At 45.2% G+C, this 21,704-nt stretch overlaps 2 protein-coding genes across 2 annotated transcripts in view; one reads left to right on the top strand and one right to left on the bottom strand.

The window, feature by feature from the left end:
* Nucleotides 1-475: 475 nt before the first annotated feature.
* RPUSD1 (RNA pseudouridylate synthase domain containing 1) lies at nt 476-11,064 on the bottom strand. Its single transcript, XM_018567620.1, has 6 exons — nt 11,047-11,064; nt 6,598-6,796; nt 6,238-6,361; nt 4,006-4,108; nt 3,104-3,205; nt 476-1,193 (listed from the first exon to the last, which is right to left on the bottom strand). The coding sequence occupies exons 2-6, from the start codon at nt 6,777-6,779 to the stop codon at nt 811-813; spliced, it is 894 nt and encodes a 297-aa protein (XP_018423122.1). The 5' UTR covers nt 6,780-6,796; nt 11,047-11,064; the 3' UTR covers nt 476-810.
* Nucleotides 11,065-11,175: 111 nt separating this feature from the next.
* CHTF18 (chromosome transmission fidelity factor 18) overlaps nt 11,176-21,704 on the top strand; it is a 42,951-nt gene continuing 32,422 nt past the window's right edge. The window contains 9 exon segments of the mRNA XM_018567615.1: nt 11,176-11,302; nt 11,589-11,767; nt 12,622-12,791; nt 13,743-13,938; nt 14,609-14,695; nt 15,055-15,107; nt 15,972-16,110; nt 18,982-19,194; nt 19,844-19,941. Of these exon segments, the coding sequence (XP_018423117.1) occupies nt 11,215-11,302; nt 11,589-11,767; nt 12,622-12,791; nt 13,743-13,938; nt 14,609-14,695; nt 15,055-15,107; nt 15,972-16,110; nt 18,982-19,194; nt 19,844-19,941 (1,223 nt within the window). The 5' untranslated portion in view covers nt 11,176-11,214.

Genomic DNA, 21,704 nt, shown 5'->3' with positions numbered 1-21,704 from the left:
CCTATCAATTCACTGGGAAGTAGTAACATCACTGGAGAAGCTGCCTATGCATTTAGTGGAAACCAGTGAAATCACTGAAGGTATGACTTTTACATCCTCTGAAAACCAGTGACAAAACTGAAGCGACAGCCTATGAATTCAATGGAAAATGAGTGACATCGCTGCAGAGGCAGCCTATGCACTGGGAAATGAGTGACATTGGAGGCAGCCTATGCATTCCCCGGAAAGCAGCAACATCACTGAGAAGGTAGCCCATCAATTCACTGGAAACCAGTGATATCACTGCAGAGTCAGTCCATGAATTTACTAGGGACAAGTGACATCACTGCAGAGATGGCCTATGAATTCACTGGAAACCAGTGACATCACTAAAAGTCGGCACCATCCACCACTGAAACACCTGTGGCAATATCCACAAAACGTATCCCTCCCCTGTGCATTGGTAGAGCAGGTATATTTTAAAATGTAGACTACAAAAGCAGCCCCAGTCCAAGTGATTAAATTAAGTGACCCCTGGCTGCAATGTCCTCCTATCCTATCCTGACTGGGGCTTGGTAAAAAGCATTAAAATACTCTAGCAGCAGTAAATGGAGTATTGCTGGTGAAGATCTGCGACACCAAAGATGCAATCGAGCAGTGCACTGCGGTTCTACAGCTGTGATTGGCTGGGCCAGATGTGGATAAACTATTGCTAAGATGTTACAGCCTCATTTCCGTAACTGAACGGAACATGAAGACTGGTGTGCTCGGCACGGATTTGTACCTGGTGGCATTTGCTACTAGGCTAAAATATGACTCGATTCTAGCCAGTTATTCCCCAGGCCACTCGGCCAGCCACTGTTGGCACACAGCTCTCTCCTCCTCCGTTTCCCTCTTTTCCTCCACCGGCTTCAGTGGCTCGGTCTTGCCTTCCAGTCCAGTACTCTCCATGGAAAATGCCTTGTTGCTAAGGTTAGCCATGGCTTCACTCAGGCTCTGGACAGTTTCTGTCGGTGTCCAGTGGGGGTCGTTTTCTGGCTGAAACGGATCGGGAGCTGTGACTTCGATGAGCTCGTGGTCGGTGGGGATACATAGGTAGTAGGCGTGCAGCATCATCCTATATGGGTCAGTGTCTGTCTTAAAGCTATAGGTAAAGTCCCCCACGATGGGATAGCCCAGGGCACTGCAGTGGACTCTAAGCTGGTGTGTGCGACCTATTGGGATATAAAAATACAGACATTTTGCATTTAATTCACAAAAATGAGGGGTTATAGCTTCATCAATCCTGTGTCAAACTGTGACCAAGCCCCTATGACCTCATGCACACAGGCGGCCAAGGGGCTGTAAAAACAGATGTTTAAAGTGCGTTTTTACTGCCCTGTCTGCACACCTAAACCATAATATAGCAGCCGCTCTTGCTTGTGCACATGCTGTGGGTGCAATATTTAGCACTGCAGCAAATTTTAAACAGCATGCCGTGACTGGCAGGCGGTGCCAGTCAATCAGTGGGACAATGCTGCAACCCCCCAGGGGAAACGGTTGCAATAGAAAATCCCCAATGGGATTTATGGGCACTAGATAGATCTAAGGAGCATAGGAAAAAAAAACCTGATTCCTATGCACTTCGGCTCCATCTAGTGGTCATAATGCAATATTACATCACAACACATTCTACCTGAAAAGAAAACATATTAAGACCATTTACAGGTAGTCACAGGGTCTAGGGCCATGCAAATTGTTTATAAAATAGACGCCATACTGTCTTCACTGCTTCAAAGCGACCATTAAAGTGGAACTGAACTGTAAAAGTGAATATTTGTTATGTTATATCGGAACATCTAGAATTGTTAGTTGTGCTTAAGCAATTACCAACTGGTAAATTGTATCTTTTCACAGACATTTCTTCTGAAAAATATGAGTGCACTTCCAAGAATGAGTGTACCAAGGCCAGGGGTGGACAAACCTTGACCCTCTAGCTGTTGTGGAAGTACAAATCTCATGAAGAATTGCAAGATTCTCACAGCCACAGGCATGACTCCCGGGGACAGACGCATCATGGTATTTGTAGTTTTCATCACAGCAGGAGGGGCGGAGTTTGCCCACCCCTGACCTAAGCACTCCATGTGTCTATGTCCATGTGTCTCAGGCACCACTGCCTCTGACTGCTAGTCTCAGGAGATTTGGGGGGAGATTTGGTGATGGCGACTACTCTGCTGATCGCTGTTCTCCTTGCTAGAGGTTCTATAAACAAGGATGTCCCCTGCACACCATACAGCAATAAAGACCAGAAGTAATGGTGCTGCTTGTAGTGATGTCCACAGATGGTGCGTATATCAGATGAACAGCAATGAGAATCTACAGCACACATGGGATGAAAATAAATCCAAATTTTCTTTTTATTGTAGAAACACGTCACTTGTTTCAAGAAGCCAACCTTTTGGAACCATGCAGGGTTCCTTTTTTAGGGCAGACATAGTCACTATAGTTGGCGAAACATTGGCTTCTTGATACAAGTGACATGTTTAGATTGTAAGCCCTCAGGGGCAGGGCCCTCCTTACCATCTTGTCTTGAATTGTATTGTGATTGTAATGTCTTCCTTATATAGTAAAGTGCTGCGCAAACTGTTGGCACTATATAAATCCTATATAATAATAATAATAATAATAATGTTTCTACAATAAGAAGAAAATGTGGATTTATTTCCATCACATTAGTGCTGGTGATTCTCATTGCTGTTCATTTGCTAGAGGTTCTGACATGAGGAAGCAAAAACCTCCGTCTACCAAGATGGCCGCCTCCACATAAAGTGCAGTACAGTGCAGACCAATGTATGGTAAGTCCGTAATGGAGGAAAAAAATCAGCTGCAGGGAGACCACTAGCAATACTGGTGACTTTTAGTCCTTTGCCTTCCGCCTGCCTTTTCTTTTGGGGCACGTCTTCCTGAGTTCAGTTCCTCTTAAAGATTCTAACTTGCACATTATATATGAGAATGGAATTTTCCATCTTATTGGATTGTATAGGACAATACAGGCAGTCCTAAAAACTTTGACTACGTAAAAAAAAAAGTTCTCTATGATTTCTTCCCCTAGAAATATAAACTGACAAACCCCAACTATGCATACCAGTTAAGGGCTGTAACAAGACTTTGGTGACAGGTTCTCCTTTGTATAATCCATGCTGTAGGACGGTCAGGTAGGTCTGACAAGGCTTTTCATTCTCACACCCTGCAGAAAGAAAGAAAAATAGGATTTTGGAGTGAACTATTAGTGTACTTGTTGTGCAGAGAGGTGACCATACAATCATAATGCATTACTGTGCTGAAATTGCTTACACTGATATCACTGCACACTGAGAGCTTCTCACAATGTGCATTAGAAGCTGAAGCAAGTCAGATAGAGCCCGCCTCATTTCCTGGCTGGAAGACGTCTAGCATCGTCTAGCTCTTTCCTCCCCAGACTGACCGTCCGTGGCCTGACCCTTTCGTTCTTAGGATTTCAGTTCTTCCACTCATGGAGACTCAGCATCACATGTGGGCATTACCTAGGGCAGCCTACATGCAAATTGACTGCTGACTCCACCAGACATACACCCACCCAGCAAGGCATTTTTATATTTGCATAACTCCTCCCAAGAGCCAGCCCGCTGCTTGGGCTGCATCAAGGCTGAGAAGAGTACTGAAACAGGGTGCTGTGATTCATGACATTCACCCATCAAGGCATTTTGATATTTGCATAACTCCTCCCTAGATCCAGTATACCGCTTGCATTAGTACTGAGGGCGGGGTGCTGTGATGGAAGCCCTTCCCATCAGCCATGATATGCCTGCATTGTATTGAGACCCAGTAATGACATCATTGGGTCTGAAATAATGTATTGTAATGTAATGAAAGCAGAAATGTTTTATTTCAAAATGGCATTAGAATGTTGATGAAGGGAGAGGGAGGGAGCAGCCAATAAACTTCAGCATTAAAAAACGTTATATGTAGAATAACAAACTAAAAACATGAATAAACATGAAGCCTCACCTTCAGTCCCTTCCACGCACATCATGTGCGTTAGTCCCTCTTGTGTGTTCTTGCCAATGGCCAGTGTGATGGTCATGCAGCTTTGTGCAACACTGCCCCTGACCTGTGTGGGGAAGTCACAAGTCTCAGCACAAAAAGCTTCTACAGTAAGTCAAGTCACCCAGTTTAAGTACTTGTAAAGCCAATGACTAAAAGCACATAAAAGGTTTAATATATTTATTGTATTTTCAAAACTCATTTTTTCAATTTGCAGCTTTCATTTAAAAAATACCTGGCGATCCTGTCACAAAGATCCTTGTTCAGGCACTTCCTGTAATAGGGTGACAACACTCTGTCCCAGTTCCCAAATTGTGCTCTTGCATTGCCACCCTGTTACACGGACTTCTGATGGAGACTAAACATGTCCGTTTTAACACACATTACACAGGCATGCTCCACTATTGTCACCCCCAGGAAACCCATCCTGACAAATGCCATGCAGCCATCAATGTAGTCCATGTAGGTGGGAAATCATTGGAAAATGGCTGCAGCAGCGATAAGAGGACCTCATCCAGGCTTTCACAACCAGCCTTTCAAGCTTCCTCCGGGGTGCCTTGAAATTTTTGCACAGTGTCATGTTTTTCCATGGCGCAAGCTGGCTGGCCGCCAGCACCACGGATGCAAATAACACTAATCTGGGGAGGGTGGGATCTGTTCACAAAAGGATGGAAGTTCTCCTCTGTCCAGGCCTGCTCCACAACACATACTCTGCCATGCTGTGCAGCTGTGGCTTCTGATGTGATGGAAGGGCTCTGATGTGAAGGGGGAGGGAATCCTGATTTGAAAGACAAACCCCGCTTTTCCTGTTTTTGCATGGGGTCCCCCCCCCCCTTAAAATCCATTACATTTTACAATGTGGTGCCAAGAGCATTAGGATACTTTTAAAGGCCCCTTTCGCACAGGCTGATCAGGGGGAACCATTGTGACATCCGCGTTCATCAAGTTTTCTCCTCTTGCAATAGAGGAAAAACACTGAAATTACCTAACCTCATGTTTGTCTACGGCAGTGGTGGCGTACCTTGGCACTCCAGCTGTGCCAAAACTACAAATCCCAACATGCATCTGCCTCTGGGAGTCATGTCTGTGGCTGTCAGAGCCTTTCAATGCCTCATGGGACTTGTAGTTCCAAAACAACTGGAGTGCCCAGGTTCGCCACCACTGGTCTACGGGAATTGGAAGTAACAGACATCATCAGATTACTCCCGATTCAGCACAACCGAGTCTGTCAAAAGGGAACACTGTTCCATTTCTTTTTCCAGACATGGCCAGAATCAGGGGTAACCGTGTAAACAGTTTAGACTCAACTGCCCACCGACTAGCATTCGATATCGGGTCTGCCTGAAAAACTGACAGGCGGACCCGATCGGACCACCTGTGTGAAAGGGGCCAAAGGGTGCCGTGACTGTGGAAAAAAAGGATGAGAAATGCGGATCTATTCCTCTATGCAGCAATGGTTACAATCATTAGCTAATTCCCTCCAGCGTTCTCTAGAATTGTTACATTTGTATCTCCAGGTAGTAGTATGTATTTGTATCCTATGATCTCAGCTCCATCTAGGGGCCATATTGTGATATTTTCCCGACTCACGCTGCTATTTATGAATGAACCTATTTTTACTACTGTCCATAATATCTGAAGAACATTCGACCAGAAGAGAAAATTAATGCACCTGCCACATCTAAAGACCATAACACGCTGCCGGGCTTCCTGATGACCAGGAAGCTGACTCCATGGAGCCTGCTTCCCGGGCTAATCTGGAAGCCGTGGTGGGGAGTCATTACCCTCCCCTTGGCTTCCTGGTTGGCCAGGAAGCCGGCTCCATGGTGATGAAGGAGCATTGAGCCGACTTGCCAGCCAATCAGGGAGCCGGGCAGCGTGTAATGACTGGTCGTCCGGCTTTGTGATACCGGAAGTTCCGGTATCGGAATAGTTATCAGGAGTATTTGGGGCGAGTACGACTACTTGCCCAAATACTCAGTAACTGCACCGATACTAGTATCTGTACATTCCTATCAGCTACCATTGCTGGCCTGCTTTTGAAAATGCTAGATGTCTGGCTGTCTTTGGCCATGCACTGTGGCAGATGTGTGTAAATCACAAGACCCGCTGCACTGAATTACAAACCCTTTGACAGAGACAATGGTATTCATATGTTTGCTCAACGTTTATATGTATGGCATGTGTTGTACTTGCCAGTGCCAGGTAAGCCTTGGTGACTGTGCGCTCTTTAAAACACTTGTACGCGCGTCCTGCCGCTTCTTTGCTAAGGGCAACGCACAGAGCCCCACTAGTCGAGAAGTCCAGCTGATGGCAGAACCTGAATGTTGGAGAGATGATACAAAAATGAACACCAAACAGGTTGCAGCAGTGCTAACCTACAGCACACCTCCCTGCATGTTCATTTACTTCTGGCCTCACTTTGATTTGTCAGACATTAAAGAAAGCTGCTGCAGGTACTTTTTTTTAAAGGAATACTTGAAAATACTTATTTTTGGGAACTAAACTACATTCCAACAGGCTGACAATTCCACCAGTCCACTCACAGTCACCCACCTGAACCCATAATAGGTGTCCGGATCAGCCAGCTCAGGGAATCGGTGCCTTAGCTGGCTCTGTACCGTCACTTTCTCATACCACATCTTGCTGTCTATGCGAATGTCCCAGTGCTTGTTCACCACTAGGAAGTCCGGGCTCTGGTACAAAATGCATAGGCTCTCAATGCTGCCTGCCTCCATTGCTGCACAGATACTGCCTGAAAGACAAAGGGAGTAAGAAGAAAAGTCTGAGTGCCATTGATGATAAATGAGGCTTTTTACCTCAACTCTGGCAGGTGAATCGGCGGTGAAGAAGCAGGGGAGGTGGGCTATAAAGGAGCAGGGGAATATAAAGGAGGAGGTGAGCTATAAAGGAGCGGGGGGATATAATGGAAGAGGTGAGTTATAAAGGAGCGGGGGGATATAGAGGAAGAGGTGAGTTATAAAGGAGCGGGGGGATATAGAGGAAGAGGTGAGTTATAAAGGAGCGGGGGGATATAGAGGAAGAGGTGAGTTATAAAGGAGCGGGGGGATATAGAGGAAGAGGTGAGTTATAAAGGAGCGGGGGGATATAGAGGAAGAGGTGAGTTATAAAGGAGCGGGGGGATATAGAGGAAGAGGTGAGTTATAAAGGAGCGGGGGGATATAGAGGAAGAGGTGAGTTATAAAGGAGCGGGGGGATATAGAGGAAGAGGTGAGTTATAAAGGAGCGGGGGGATATAGAGGAAGAGGTGAGTTATAAAGGAGCGGGGGGATATAGAGGAAGAGGTGAGTTATAAAGGAGCGGGGGGATATAGAGGAAGAGGTGAGTTATAAAGGAGCGGGGGGATATAGAGGAAGAGGTGAGTTATAAAGGAGCGGGGGGATATAGAGGAAGAGGTGAGTTATAAAGGAGCGGGGGGATATAGAGGAAGAGGTGAGTTATAAAGGAGCGGGGGGATATAGAGGAAGAGGTGAGTTATAAAGGAGCGGGGGGATATAGAGGAAGAGGTGAGTTATAAAGGAGCGGGGGGATATAGAGGAAGAGGTGAGTTATAAAGGAGCGGGGGGATATAGAGGAAGAGGTGAGTTATAAAGGAGCGGGGGGATATAGAGGAAGAGGTGAGTTATAAAGGAGCGGGGGGATATAGAGGAAGAGGTGAGTTATAAAGGAGCGGGGGGATATAGAGGAAGAGGTGAGTTATAAAGGAGCGGGGGGATATAGAGGAAGAGGTGAGTTATAAAGGAGCGGGGGGATATAGAGGAAGAGGTGAGTTATAAAGGAGCGGGGGGATATAGAGGAAGAGGTGAGTTATAAAGGAGCGGGGGGATATAGAGGAAGAGGTGAGTTATAAAGGAGCGGGGGGATATAGAGGAAGAGGTGAGTTATAAAGGAGCGGGGGGATATAGAGGAAGAGGTGAGTTATAAAGGAGCGGGGGGATATAGAGGAAGAGGTGAGTTATAAAGGAGCGGGGGGATATAGAGGAAGAGGTGAGTTATAAAGGAGCGGGGGGATATAGAGGAAGAGGTGAGTTATAAAGGAGCGGGGGGATATAGAGGAAGAGGTGAGTTATAAAGGAGCGGGGGGATATAGAGGAAGAGGTGAGTTATAAAGGAGCGGGGGGATATAGAGGAAGAGGTGAGTTATAAAGGAGCGGGGGGATATAGAGGAAGAGGTGAGTTATAAAGGAGCGGGGGGATATAGAGGAAGAGGTGAGTTATAAAGGAGCGGGGGGATATAGAGGAAGAGGTGAGTTATAAAGGAGCGGGGGGATATAGAGGAAGAGGTGAGTTATAAAGGAGCGGGGGGATATAGAGGAAGAGGTGAGTTATAAAGGAGCGGGGGGATATAGAGGAAGAGGTGAGTTATAAAGGAGCGGGGGGATATAGAGGAAGAGGTGAGTTATAAAGGAGCGGGGGGATATAGAGGAAGAGGTGAGTTATAAAGGAGCGGGGGGATATAGAGGAAGAGGTGAGTTATAAAGGAGCGGGGGGATATAGAGGAAGAGGTGAGTTATAAAGGAGCGGGGGGATATAGAGGAAGAGGTGAGTTATAAAGGAGCGGGGGGATATAGAGGAAGAGGTGAGTTATAAAGGAGCGGGGGGATATAGAGGAAGAGGTGAGTTATAAAGGAGCGGGGGGATATAGAGGAAGAGGTGAGTTATAAAGGAGCGGGGGGATATAGAGGAAGAGGTGAGTTATAAAGGAGCGGGGGGATATAGAGGAAGAGGTGAGTTATAAAGGAGCGGGGGGATATAGAGGAAGAGGTGAGTTATAAAGGAGCGGGGGGATATAGAGGAAGAGGTGAGTTATAAAGGAGCGGGGGGATATAGAGGAAGAGGTGAGTTATAAAGGAGCGGGGGGATATAGAGGAAGAGGTGAGTTATAAAGGAGCGGGGGGATATAGAGGAAGAGGTGAGTTATAAAGGAGCGGGGGGATATAGAGGAAGAGGTGAGTTATAAAGGAGCGGGGGGATATAGAGGAAGAGGTGAGTTATAAAGGAGCGGGGGGATATAGAGGAAGAGGTGAGTTATAAAGGAGCGGGGGGATATAGAGGAAGAGGTGAGTTATAAAGGAGCGGGGGGATATAGAGGAAGAGGTGAGTTATAAAGGAGCGGGGGGATATAGAGGAAGAGGTGAGTTATAAAGGAGCGGGGGGATATAGAGGAAGAGGTGAGTTATAAAGGAGCGGGGGGATATAGAGGAAGAGGTGAGTTATAAAGGAGCGGGGGGATATAGAGGAAGAGGTGAGTTATAAAGGAGCGGGGGGATATAGAGGAAGAGGTGAGTTATAAAGGAGCGGGGGGATATAGAGGAAGAGGTGAGTTATAAAGGAGCGGGGGGATATAGAGGAAGAGGTGAGTTATAAAGGAGCGGGGGGATATAGAGGAAGAGGTGAGTTATAAAGGAGCGGGGGGATATAGAGGAAGAGGTGAGTTATAAAGGAGCGGGGGGATATAGAGGAAGAGGTGAGTTATAAAGGAGCGGGGGGATATAGAGGAAGAGGTGAGTTATAAAGGAGCGGGGGGATATAGAGGAAGAGGTGAGTTATAAAGGAGCGGGGGGATATAGAGGAAGAGGTGAGTTATAAAGGAGCGGGGGGATATAGAGGAAGAGGTGAGTTATAAAGGAGCGGGGGGATATAGAGGAAGAGGTGAGTTATAAAGGAGCGGGGGGATATAGAGGAAGAGGTGAGTTATAAAGGAGCGGGGGGATATAATGGAAGAGGTGAGCTATAAAGGAGCAGGATGGGGATATAAATGAAGAGATGGGCTATAAAAGGAGCAGGGGGGTGATCTAAAGGAAGAGGTGGGTTACAAAGGAGCAGGGAGGATATATATAGAAAAAGATATATAAAATTTGGGGTGACATACACTTTAACAACCAAAAATAAAAATTATAACTCTTCAGATGCCTAATCTGTGTACGAACATCCCAACCCCCCCCTCTTCCAGTGCAACACCATAGACAGCGCCAACGTTATAATCACCATGCCAGATTAGTAGGGGAGGGGAATCCATTTTTAAAAAAAAATGTATTTACCATTTTAAGTCATAAGACTGTGTGTATACAGAGACATAAGTGTCATGTCTCTGTATACACACAGGTCCAGCGTACAGATCAAAAGATTTCCATAGGCATAGGTTCAGCACCATGGATAGCGCTGATATCATACTCTCCCATGCCAGGTTAGTAGCGGAGTTTGAGGTGGGGTGAGGGGGAGAATGGTAGCAGAGTTGGGGGGGCATTGCTGACATCATGCTCCCCTTGCCAGGTTGGTAGCAGAGGTGATCAGGGGTGCCAGGTCATTGCACCATGGACAGTGCTGACATCATGCTCCCCTTGCCAGGTTGGTAGCGGAGGTGATCAGGGGTGCCAGGTCATTGCACCATGGACAGTGCTGACATCATGCTCCCCTTGCCAGGTTGGTAGCGGAGGTGATCAGGGGTGCCAGGTCATTGCACCATGGACAGTGCTGGCATCATACTCCCCTTGCCAGGTTGGTAGCGGAGGGGGCGACATGTCAGGTCATATAAATACTTCACTCCCGTCTTCTTCCTGTTGGTATCACCGGGCCCTCTTGGCGTATCCCAGGAAACCTGAGGATCCAAATGTCACCAGAAGTGGGGTAGCAGATGATGTAGATGTTACACAATGTAAACATTAGACCATCCAAGTGATCACAATCATCCTAAACAGGGGCCCCGGTAATCTCAGAACTGATCACCAGGAACAGGGTCATGCTGGTGCAGGAATTCCCCCACCCCCATATAAACACATACACAGCCAATGCACATATAAACACACATGCGCACACACCCCCTTCCCGCATACACGCCATGCATGTATGTACACACACAAACTCAAGGGCACAACAGCTTCCCTACACAAGCTTTAGGCACATGGACACACAGTCCCCTACACACGCTTTAGGCACATGCACACACAGTCCCCCTACACACACTCCATGCACACATCCTCCTACCTGCCAGTGTTTGTGTGATCTCCGGGCACACTACACCGCTGGCCTCCCGCCGACCAATCACCGAGCAGTCGCGCCGCTGGCCAGCCAATCGGTGCGAGGGGAGGCCGGGTGACGTCACGCTCGCCCGGAAGTGGATGTGTGGCGGGAAACTTGTCAGAGAGGACGGCCATGGAGGAGGAGTATGAGCTGTACGGGATTGAGGATGACTATGAGGAGCAGTTCGCCTCCGAGCTGGAGGTTCTGGCCGAGCTGGAAGGTGAGAGGAGGAAGAGGGATGGGACGGGGACGTGTGGCCTTCTGGTGTAATGTATTGTCATGTGTATCATGGGGGGGGGAGTTAGGCTCCTGTCATATGTGTATGCTGGAGGAGGGCAGAGAGAGAGAGGTGTCAGCTGTCATATGTGTTATGTGTGCTGGAGGGGGGGAGAGAGAGAGAGGTGTGTGCTGGAGGGGGAGAGAGACACAGAGAGGTGTCAGCTGTCATATGTGTATACTGGAGGGGTAAGTGTCCTCACTTTGTATCCTCTGTGTGTGTTTTTTAGATGTGGAACCGTCTCGCCCCAAGCCGAGAGTATCGCAGTTCCGCAGTAAACTTACATTTGAAGAGGCGATCGCTGCTGGTGATCATGTGACCAGATCTGAGAGCGGCATAGAGAGCCGAGAGAGTAACGGTGACACCGGGAGGTCGAAGAATTATCTGCCGGGTGCTGCCATCTTGGATGTGATGTCAGCAGCCCCAGAGCTGTCATTCAAGTGACTTCATGGCATTCCCCTTGCAGAGGAACTGTGCCAGTATAGACAGTAATTATTCAATCTCAGAAGAAGAGAGGGCTAGAGCATGCAATGAGTGAGGGGACTGTGCTCGGGAACTCGCTCCTCCTGGAGCGCCCGAATTATCTAGCAGGTTCAGAGGCACATTGCAAGTGAATAAAAAAATAATTTTTAAAAAAGGAAATACACTGCATGTGAATATTTACAATGCTTCCTTTTTTGTGCTTTAACCTGTAGTTACTTTATGTTGGTGACAGGTCCTCTTTAATACAAAACACAGTAAGGCAGCTTTTGGGTTTAACTCATAACTAGCGCAGGAAAGGTCCACAAGGGGCAAGGCGATACAAAAATTCCCCAGGGCACCATGCAGTTAGCACAACACAACTGTTCTATATCAGTAGTAGGAAACCTCGGCGTTCCCGCTGTTGTAGAACTATTGCCGTATACATATACAAATTGGGAGCTCCATTAGATTAGAGTTAGGAGACCATTGAATATAGACACAGCAATAAAAGCCGGACAGAGGTTCTAACCCTCCACACCTTCTCCATGTTGACTTACAATTCTACCTTCCGATTCCCTTCCAATCCCTTGTGTTGCATTTTGTGTGTTCAATGGATGCTAATGCAAAGACACCAAAAAATGAACGGGGCTAGTTCACACCACTGTGTTGTGTTAACTGGTCCCATTCATTTTTTTTGGGTTATCTCCTGTTGGCATCTATTGAAAAACGGATAATCTGGTGTGAATGGGGCCTAAGTCTTCATAATGGTAGTAGAGAGTTACAGGAAGTGGATCCCACAGCTTTGACACTCTTCTTTCCCTTCTGTAGCTCCTAAACCGAAGCGGCCGAGAATCGATGCTGTTAAGAAATTAAATTTTGGATCGGATGATCACTCTGTGAATAGCTCGGCACTCAGCGATGATATTACTCCTCCGCTGTCTCCGGATTTCACAGACAAGAAGAATGAAAGGTAATTTGAGCTGAAGTACGGACCATTCAAAGGTGGCTCTGTTTTCAGTGATGGCAAGCTGCACGTCGATGATGTCATATCATATCCAACTTAAACATGGACAAAACTCACTGCGTTCCCACTTAGGACCGCCCCCCTCTAACATTTCACCTAGGGATGCCCAGATACCGGTTTTTCAATTACGAGTACCGAGATTTTTGTAATGATAATGACTTGCCGCCCGGCTTCCCGATTAGCCAGGAAGCCGTCTCCATGCTCCCTCCTCACCAGGTGAGGAGGAAGCATGGAGCTGGCCTTCTGGCCAATCAGGAAGCCTGGGGGGCCGGGTAATGACTCACCGCCCGGCTTTCTGATTGGCCAGCTTCCTGACCTATCGGGAACCTGAGCGACGAGTCATTACACCAAGTGACGAGGGAGCATGGAGCCAGCTTCCCGGCCAATCGGAAAGCTGGGGGGCAAATCATTACCCGCCCCCCGGCTTCCTAATTGCCTGGGAAGCCAGCTCCATGCTCCCTGGAGATAATGGAGCATGTAGCCAGCTTCCTGGCCAATCAGGAAGCCGGGCAGCGTGCAAAAACTCGCCACCCGGCTTTCTGATACCAGAAGTACGGGTATCGGGCTAGGCATCAGGAGCATTTGGGAATGGACGAGTAGTCGGCCAAATATTCGGTATCGGTGCATCCCTAATTTCACCTATTACAGGCTGTCATCAGTCAAGCCCGAATCGAGTGAAACTTTATAGAGGGGGCTGTTCTAGCCAGGACTGCAGTTTGCTATGTCCCAGTTTAATAAAGTTGGATAAATTGTGACATCATTGGTGTGCGACTTCTTGTTTCCTACTATGTCCAGTGCTTATGTTTACATGCACTCCTGTCAGATGTTTTGCTTATGGTTGGTCACATGGTATTTATTAAATTCATGGTCACCCCAACTTCTGTTTCCTTCCAGTAGAAGGGAAAAGTTCCAGAGCTGCCCTGCTCTTGAGGTCAGTGACATGGCCCCTCTCCAAGTCACGCCAAGCAAATCCGAGCAGAAACGCGTACTCACACGGCCTCCCATATTGGAAGAATATATTCATGTGACGTCCAGTGATGGTAGCAGAGTTTACATGGCCCTGAGGGATGACCAGGATAGGACAGGAACTGTGGTAAGACCGGGTTCTTGTCCTGGACTTAAATTCAGCTCTTTTTAGATCTGATATTTACATTTAAAATTGCAGATTTGCTCATTCAGATGGGCATGCATGCAAGTACAACGTGCATGCCCGTAAAAAGACCTGCTTGTTTTTGTTTAGGTGCAAAAAAAATAGTTATACTCACCTGAACCACAGGGCTGGCTCCCTGTGTCTCCGGTCTCAGAAGCCTGTCTTTCCTACACTGCAGCATTGGAATGTTCCTCAGTGTCCTCGCGTCTATACACTGTTCATGGAGCAAAATGATTTAAAGGGACCTTAGACTTCTGCAGAGGAGGGGCAGAGAGGCTGGAAGGACCAGTCTCAGAACCAGCCAGCTCCATGGTTCTGGTGAGTATAACCTGAACCATGCAGGGTAGTCTCCCTGCAAGAGTTAATAAGAGTTTTGCGCAGACTTTAAATCTCCCCGGCTACGTTCTAATATTTAAATATGGAGAGTCCAGTTGGCTCTTGGAAACATTGCTTGGCTTGTAATGGCCATAACAGTGAAGATATCTGCTCAATGGAATTTATGAAAGATCTAAGAGTATTCGATTGAACTTTCCAGCAACCCCACAACTGTAACAATTTTTATATTTATACGTTTTTATTGTTTTACACTTTAATTTCTTAGGACATCGCAAAGCAGGGGGGCCTTAGCTGGAGAGGTGACCAGCAATTACATCTTCTTGGAGTTCCCATCTCCTACCTGAAGGAACAGGTGGCAGATGAGGTAATGGTTGTGTGTGTTTATCTTGTATGTCCTTGCTAAATGTTGAGCTTTGTAGACGATCTTTCCTTACTACCGTAATACATAATTGTCTACAGTCCACGCCTTGCTGCGCTGACGTGGTACCAGGCAAACAGGAGGGCACCCTGGACAGAGTAGGATTGGAACATAAAACACTATTATGCCTCCATCTTTGGAATAACACAGTTCTTTTACTGCAGCCCTTACCCACCATTCATAAACATCAGACATTGTTCATATATTAATGGCTGTGTAGTGCTCGTAATTGTACCTGATTTTTGTGCCTAAGCCACACCACCCTCCAGGATTTCCTTTCATATATACTTAAATTTGTCTTCCAGCGTCGACGGCAGGTGTTAGAAGAGTCTCAGCGGCTCACAGACATGTTGAACAGGTGAGTAGAGGACGGACAGCGACTGTCAAAGTGAGTTTAAAATAGAACTGTCACTGGAAAAAGTACAAGAGTTATGTTTTGGCAGATTACAGTGCATTTGGTTCCTTAGACTTCAATGGGAAACGCATGTTTCAAGCGTTTTTGTTGCACAAAAGTAGCTTGTGTACTTTTTGCAGCAACAGGCCAACATTTTAAAAGCGTTGGCTGTTTTTACCATACAGAACCTTTCAAATAAACTATCACTTTGGACTCTATAAAATTGTGGTGCCTTACTCTACTTTTTTCCATGCCATGTTCCTGAACAGCTTTAAATATGTGACAGATGAAATCAAACTATGTCAAACACCACCAAAATGGGGAAATCCTTTTTGGATAGAGTATTTAATCAATTTTATTAGCTTACTTAAAGGATGAGTGCACTTGAAAAAAAAAAAAAAGGTAGACTTGTACTTATTGCCCTGACCAAATCTAACTCGCCCTCCCTCTCCTTAAATGCATAATTACCTTGATCCGATTCCACTGGTTGTTTACATCCAGCATGGCAAATCTTCACTGCCCTGACCACGTCTGTACATTACAGCCCAATAGACTTCTATAGGATTGTCTCTGATCATCTTCGGCCCTTGGAAGTCTACGGGGCACCAATGCGCAGGGAAAGCCATGACGGCACGATGCACAGCTGATTTTATGCATCAAAATTGTGTGTGCTGGATCCAGGTAATTTTGTATCTGTGGGGGGTGGTTAGGTTAGCTCAGGGGCAAAAAGGATACATGCACTTTAAAAGGGTAAATAGAAGCCATAAGTGACAGCGTATTGCTATGTTTGCAAATGATGCTGTAACTGTGATTGTTGTGTTTCCAAAGTCAAATGAACGAATTTGATGAGGCAGAAAGTGAAGCTTTAGAGTTCGGCGACGACGAAGAGGAGGATGAGGTATCTGCACATAACCTATGGGTGGACAAATATACCCCAAAGTGCTACACGGAACTGCTCAGTGATGATGTAAGCATTTTCTCAGTCAGGTCAGATGGGGAATGACGTTTCTTTTTTCTCCAAATTGAATTGGTAGAGTATTGTAGCGTGTTAGTCAGTAAAGGATACTACCTAAACTCCAATCTTTCTGTACTTGATGATGGCTAACTTATTAAACATGCAAGCTTCCAAGATTCCTTCCTCAGGGATGACTAAGAGTTCTAAGAAATCCTGAAAGCTTGTATGTTTAATAATCTTAGACAGCCAATAAAGGGTATCACTTAAACTCCAAATTGTATTGCTCCAAATTGGAGCATTGTACTTTGAGTTATAAAACTTTATGCATACATTTTATCAGCGAGGTCACTGGTAATAAGTATGACATCTCAAAGTAAAGTGGGATTCCAGGCAAACAGCTGCAGTAAATCTATGATTAAAACACTTGTATTTTTACTCTTTCTAAAGGTAGCCATACACTTTACAACCCTCGCAAGACTTTTGTCTTGCGAGGGTTGTAAAGTAATTTTAAAAAACGTACGATCTGCCCATCTTGGACGGGCAGATCGTACCTGCGTTCATCGCAAGCCCGCCCCCCTGAGGGGCGGGCTTCCGATGACTGCAATGCTGAACGGGCAGTGTGCGTGTGCGTGTGCCCGTTCAGCAGTCATCTCTCGATCATGTTAAAAACCAGCCGAAAATCGTACGATTCTCGGCTGGTTTTCCAACATGCTCGAAATACAAAAGTTGTGCGACCTTACATTAGAAACGGTCGCACACCTTCCATACACTGCACGATTATTGTACGATCGCGGGATTTCCTGCGATTCTCGTACCAGAATCGTGCAGTTGTATGGGCACCTTAAGGATTTGTCGTTTTATATATATTTCAATTGTGTGTATATACCGGTTTGCTTGGACCTTCATAGTTTTACCCTTTATGTGCTTGTAAATATAACTAATGTCACACTAAACTCAGACGTTGAACCTTAATGTATTCAAGTACCCAAACTATTAACAATAATGTATCTTATTTGTGTATCACTCGGCTGTAGATCCTCCAATCATCTCTGAATTGGTGCTGACACTGTGCTTCCTTCTGGAGAAAGGGTATCTTAAATTATTACTTTTGTTCCCCATGTGTGTGTGTTTTGTAAAGTAGTCACAGCTCCAAGCTCGCTTCCGTGATAGACTATAACTTCACTACAAATGAGTAAACTAAACATGAGATTGTAGTCCATCACAAGAGTGAGCTTAGAGCAGTGACAACCAAAGTATGTTTAATCATTTAAGATACCCTTTCTCCAGAATGAAGACCATTGTCCATACCAATTCAGACATTATTTGAGGATCTACAGCTGAGTACAGTTTTGGTAATAGTTAGGGTACTTGAATGCATTTTTAAGATTTAACTCCTGAGTTTAGTGTCACTTTAAACATAGGTATAGAAAAAGTGTGGTTGCTTCAAAGACAGAAGAAAGAGTGTTAGAGGAGGAATATACAAGAGATTGGGGAGGATGAAAGAGAGACTAAGGTTTTTTTTTCTTCTCTCAAATACCCTCAATTCAGAACCATGACATTGCCCTACCCCTCCCTTTTTTAATCTTTTTTTTTTCTTTCCTTCCTTAGAATAAAGTTCCCCCATATATTTCCCCCCATATATTTTCTACATCTACAAAGGTTTGCAGTCATTCAGGTCATGGGCTATCAGGTGGTAGTAAAACAAAATCAACTGGATTTGCTGATTATTTTTGAAAATGCTTCACCGCTAGTCTGACCGTCACCTTCAGCTCAACATAGTAATGGGATTATGGTGATTAGATTACACAAACAGATTTCAAATGCCAGGGAATTCCCTCCGTTCAGATGAACTGAACAAGTTACCTAGGGGAGTGGTACAAAGAATAATCAGCAAGTTCACCTGGATGACTGAAAAATGTCATAGTTTCATCAAAGACTAGTAAAGGGAATCAATACTCTTATTGTAATATAAATCTACAAGAAAAATAGATGGGCTGACAGGTTGTTTTTTTCTGGGTTTCCTTTTACTTTTTCTGGGGAAAATACTTCTAGCTCCCTTTTAGCACTGGTCACGGTCTGTCTGAAGGGCTTGAAAATTGGTCACATGATCTCTGCTGAAGTAAAAGACCGAGCCATGTAAACCTTAAAGCCCAATTTAAAGTTTAATCTCTAAGTCTATAGTTAAGAATTCAGAAACTGATTTTCTTAATGCCTTTTTGTTTTCTTTATTTCAGCTCCAGCGCTAGTAGGAAACTCTCAGCCCCAGTATTTGTCTGCAGATAAAACCTGCTGCTGTCTGTGTGAAAGGTGCGGCCTGTGTGCAGCAATCCAACATGCGCCCTGCATAGTCACAAATATACTTCTGTAATTAGCAACACTCACACTTTCTGAGTTCAAGGCAGCGGCTGTGTTGGACTACTGCTTTCATTCAGAGAGCAGTGGTCTTTATTTGCAGCCAAATGCCAGAGGTCAGGATTTTCTAATGGCTCTGGAGCTGAATTAAAAAACAAAAACAAAAGTAAGACCTTTAGAACATTGTGGGTTTTTTTTGTTTTGTTTTACTGCATCCCTGATTTAACTATAGACAGGCTAGCCATGCATGCTTAGCGTCCGTTAATTCAGCCTCTGGGCTCATTGAGTCTCAGGGAGAAAACAAAGAAGTCCCTCTAGGCCTTCATTCATGTAGCCAACACTGGAGGGAGCCTGAAGCAGCATTTTCTCTAAGAAAGGTAAATATTTTAGCATTTCTGTTCAATTATTTTTATCAATCCTTAAAAGATTATGATAAAAAATACTGTACTTTCAAAACTGTGAATATAGCTTTATTGTTTTTAAACTCTATAATTGGTTGGCTTTTTTTTTTCCCCCTCCCTCTTGGTTCAGTATACAAATCGTTGCCTGTTGAAATGGCTAAAACTCTGGGATACGGTGGTGTTTGGGAAGGAGAAGGCCGCAAAGAAGGCCAAACCAAGCACAGAGCAGAAATCAAACTTCAGATCACAGAAGGAGCAGCAGAGCAAGTGGAAGACCAAAGCCCAGATCACAGAGGAGATTCTGGAAGCAGAGCTAGATCAGCAAAACAGGCCTAAATACAAGGTAACTGGATAATGAAAGGTTGTCTTTACCAATCCATGCATCTGAATCTGCAGAATTCCTGTACAGAGCAGCAGACATCAACCTACCATAACAATTACTATTACAGTGAGTTGTCAATGATTTATTATACGCAAGTCTTCTTTTACCCGCTATTGTTAACTTATTGCCATAGAGGAACGTTGTCTGCATCCCTCCTTTAGCTGCAAAGTTACTAAATCTTGCGAGAGTCATTCAGAAGCTTCCTAGCAGCCAACATCAATTGCATAAAGCTGACCACGTGCCTTGTGCTATGGCATTGATTACAATTCTTTTGGGGGCCCCTTCATCAGGGTTATTGTACTGGCAGAAAGTGAAAAGAAGCATTTCTCCAATAGGACAAAAACAGGTTTTGGCTTTAGATATACTTAAACTGTAAACTTGGAAACCCATCAGAAAGCCAAACAGCAGCTGGTCCTTTACCTCTGAGCTTGTCAGTAGCCTCTGTTACACAGAAGATGAAGACCGTGTCTGAATGGATTGCCTTTCAGCAAAAGTCACAAAACATAGGCGTTTAGGAATATATGGATGAAGACCTAGTAGATGCAGACTTGTGTTGATTTGTAAAATGCATAATGCTTGTTTCTGAAATGTTCAATATATTTCTTCCAAGGTTGCATTGCTTACAGGTCCTCCTGGTCTTGGGAAAACAACCCTGGCTCATGTAATAGCAAAGCATGCAGGGTACAATGTTGTGGAAATGAATGCCAGGTAAGTAAGCATATCAATTGCTCTTGCTCCTTCCAAGTATTGTGATTTTCCTGTCTTCATTAACATAATCCGTCAACTTACTGCCTCCTAAATCACAGTCATTGCTTTAAAAAAGAACTATAGTCCAAACTTTTTTTTGGCTTTTAGTTCTCTTTTGGGTCAAAGGCCAAAAGAGAACTAAAGTGGGCTACTGTCCGCTATATGCTGACAGCGCAGAACCGCGCTGTAGCCGGGAAAGATCCCGACAATATTGTCAGGATCCACCCGTCTGCCTCTCTAGAGCCAGAACCAGCTGTGCCTGCGCCCTCCCCTGTCTGTCCATCCAATGAGCGCTGGAGGTACAGAAAAGGGGGGAAAGGGGAATCCCTGCAGAGAGCAGTGGCTGACAGCCACTGCTCTCTGCAGAAAGAAGCCATGAGCTGAGTGATGAGCGTTTTGTGATCGTTCACTTCTCGAGCTATAGAGCCAGCATGTGACAGCTGCAGTGTCCCAAGCTGGCTCTAAGTTTTGGGATGAGAACATTTTACTCTCCCAATAGTTCTCCTTTAAAGAGTTAGTCTGCCCAGACATGATATTCCATCCCTAGGTGGGTGCATTTCAGTTAATTCACAGAACGTCTGACACCTCTCAAACATTTGGCTTCTGTGTCACCTGCTGCCAAAAGAACTATGCACCTGACCTTGCTCCACCCACTGACTCCAGCTTTTGTTGCAACCCATTCTATCTTCCTATATAGCCAAGAGATAGAGCCATGAATTCTGACAGTGAGGTTTTAGTGCCAGAATGGCCAAGAGATGTATAGAGCTGGTATGGTTTATCCTCCACTGTCCGTGAAAAACTAAAATATCACATTAGGGTTGAAAATCTTTATTTTTTTATGTTTTGTTACTAAGTCCTATCTTGTAATTTATCAGCTCAAATGTTCCTTTTAGCCTTGTCCACTAAAAAACTTATGGACACCTCGAAAATGATAAGTTGTTGGGTCTCAAGTGAAACACACTTTAAACATATTTAATCTGATCCTCAAGTATAAAACACACCAATGAATGGTTTAATATATACACTTGGGAGTAATTTAATGTATTTTTTGAATGCAGCTATTGTAAGTAACTGAAACCATCTGCATATCTGCTCCCTGTAATCCCTAACACAGGACCAGCTCAGATTGGAGAGGAAGGGTTAGTACTCCCAGCCATCGGGTTCTGTAGCTGTGCACATGTACTGGAGGATGAGCAGAGGGATGGCCACATCGGTGCGCTGCTGCTTATTCATTGTCCAGTCAGCAACATAGGGGTGTGTCCTTTTCTAGCTGTAGTGCTTTAGCAGCAGACCTTTCTGTGCTGTCTGACAGGCCAGCACAATAACAGGCCCTTTGATAAATAGTTCCCATGTATGTATTTCAGATGAGTATTTAGCGGTTACCTGGAGTTCAGTGTAAAGCTGGCCATACACCTTGCAATCATCGGACGGAAATTTTCGTCCGATGATCAAACCGGCGTACGATTTACGTACGGCGGGCCTATCCAGCCCCGATTATTGCAAGGTTGGATCAGCAGTAAATAAAACAAAGCACCTGGACGAATTGCGGTAATCGTCTGCGCATGTGCAGTGTAAATCGTACGAATTTGGATGTACGGAAACACCACCAACCTTGCGAAAATCGTACGATCCACCAAAGTTTTCTAACCTGCTGTTTAGTCAAAAGTCGATGGATTGTACAGTATTTGCGGTTGTACACTGCCCATCAACCTTATAAATATCGG

Source organism: Nanorana parkeri, unplaced genomic scaffold, assembly GCF_000935625.1.
Source record: "Nanorana parkeri isolate BGI_ZX_2015 unplaced genomic scaffold, ASM93562v1 scaffold1075, whole genome shotgun sequence".
NCBI lineage: Eukaryota > Metazoa > Chordata > Amphibia > Anura > Dicroglossidae > Nanorana > Nanorana parkeri.
This window is presented reverse-complemented; position numbering and strand designations above follow the sequence as displayed.

Excerpts from the sequence above, each read along its gene's own strand:
- RPUSD1 (XM_018567620.1), bottom strand. The coding sequence starts at position 6,779 with ATGGAGGCAGGCAGCATTGAGAGCCTATGCATTTTGTACCAGAGCCCG. Across the intron at positions 3,206-4,005 it reads GTGCGTGGAAGGGACTGAAG|GGTGTGAGAATGAAAAGCCT; the intron begins GTGAGGCTTCAT and ends TTCTTTCTGCAG. Across the intron at positions 1,194-3,103 it reads CTTGTTACAGCCCTTAACTG|GTCGCACACACCAGCTTAGA; the intron begins GTATGCATAGTT and ends ATATCCCAATAG.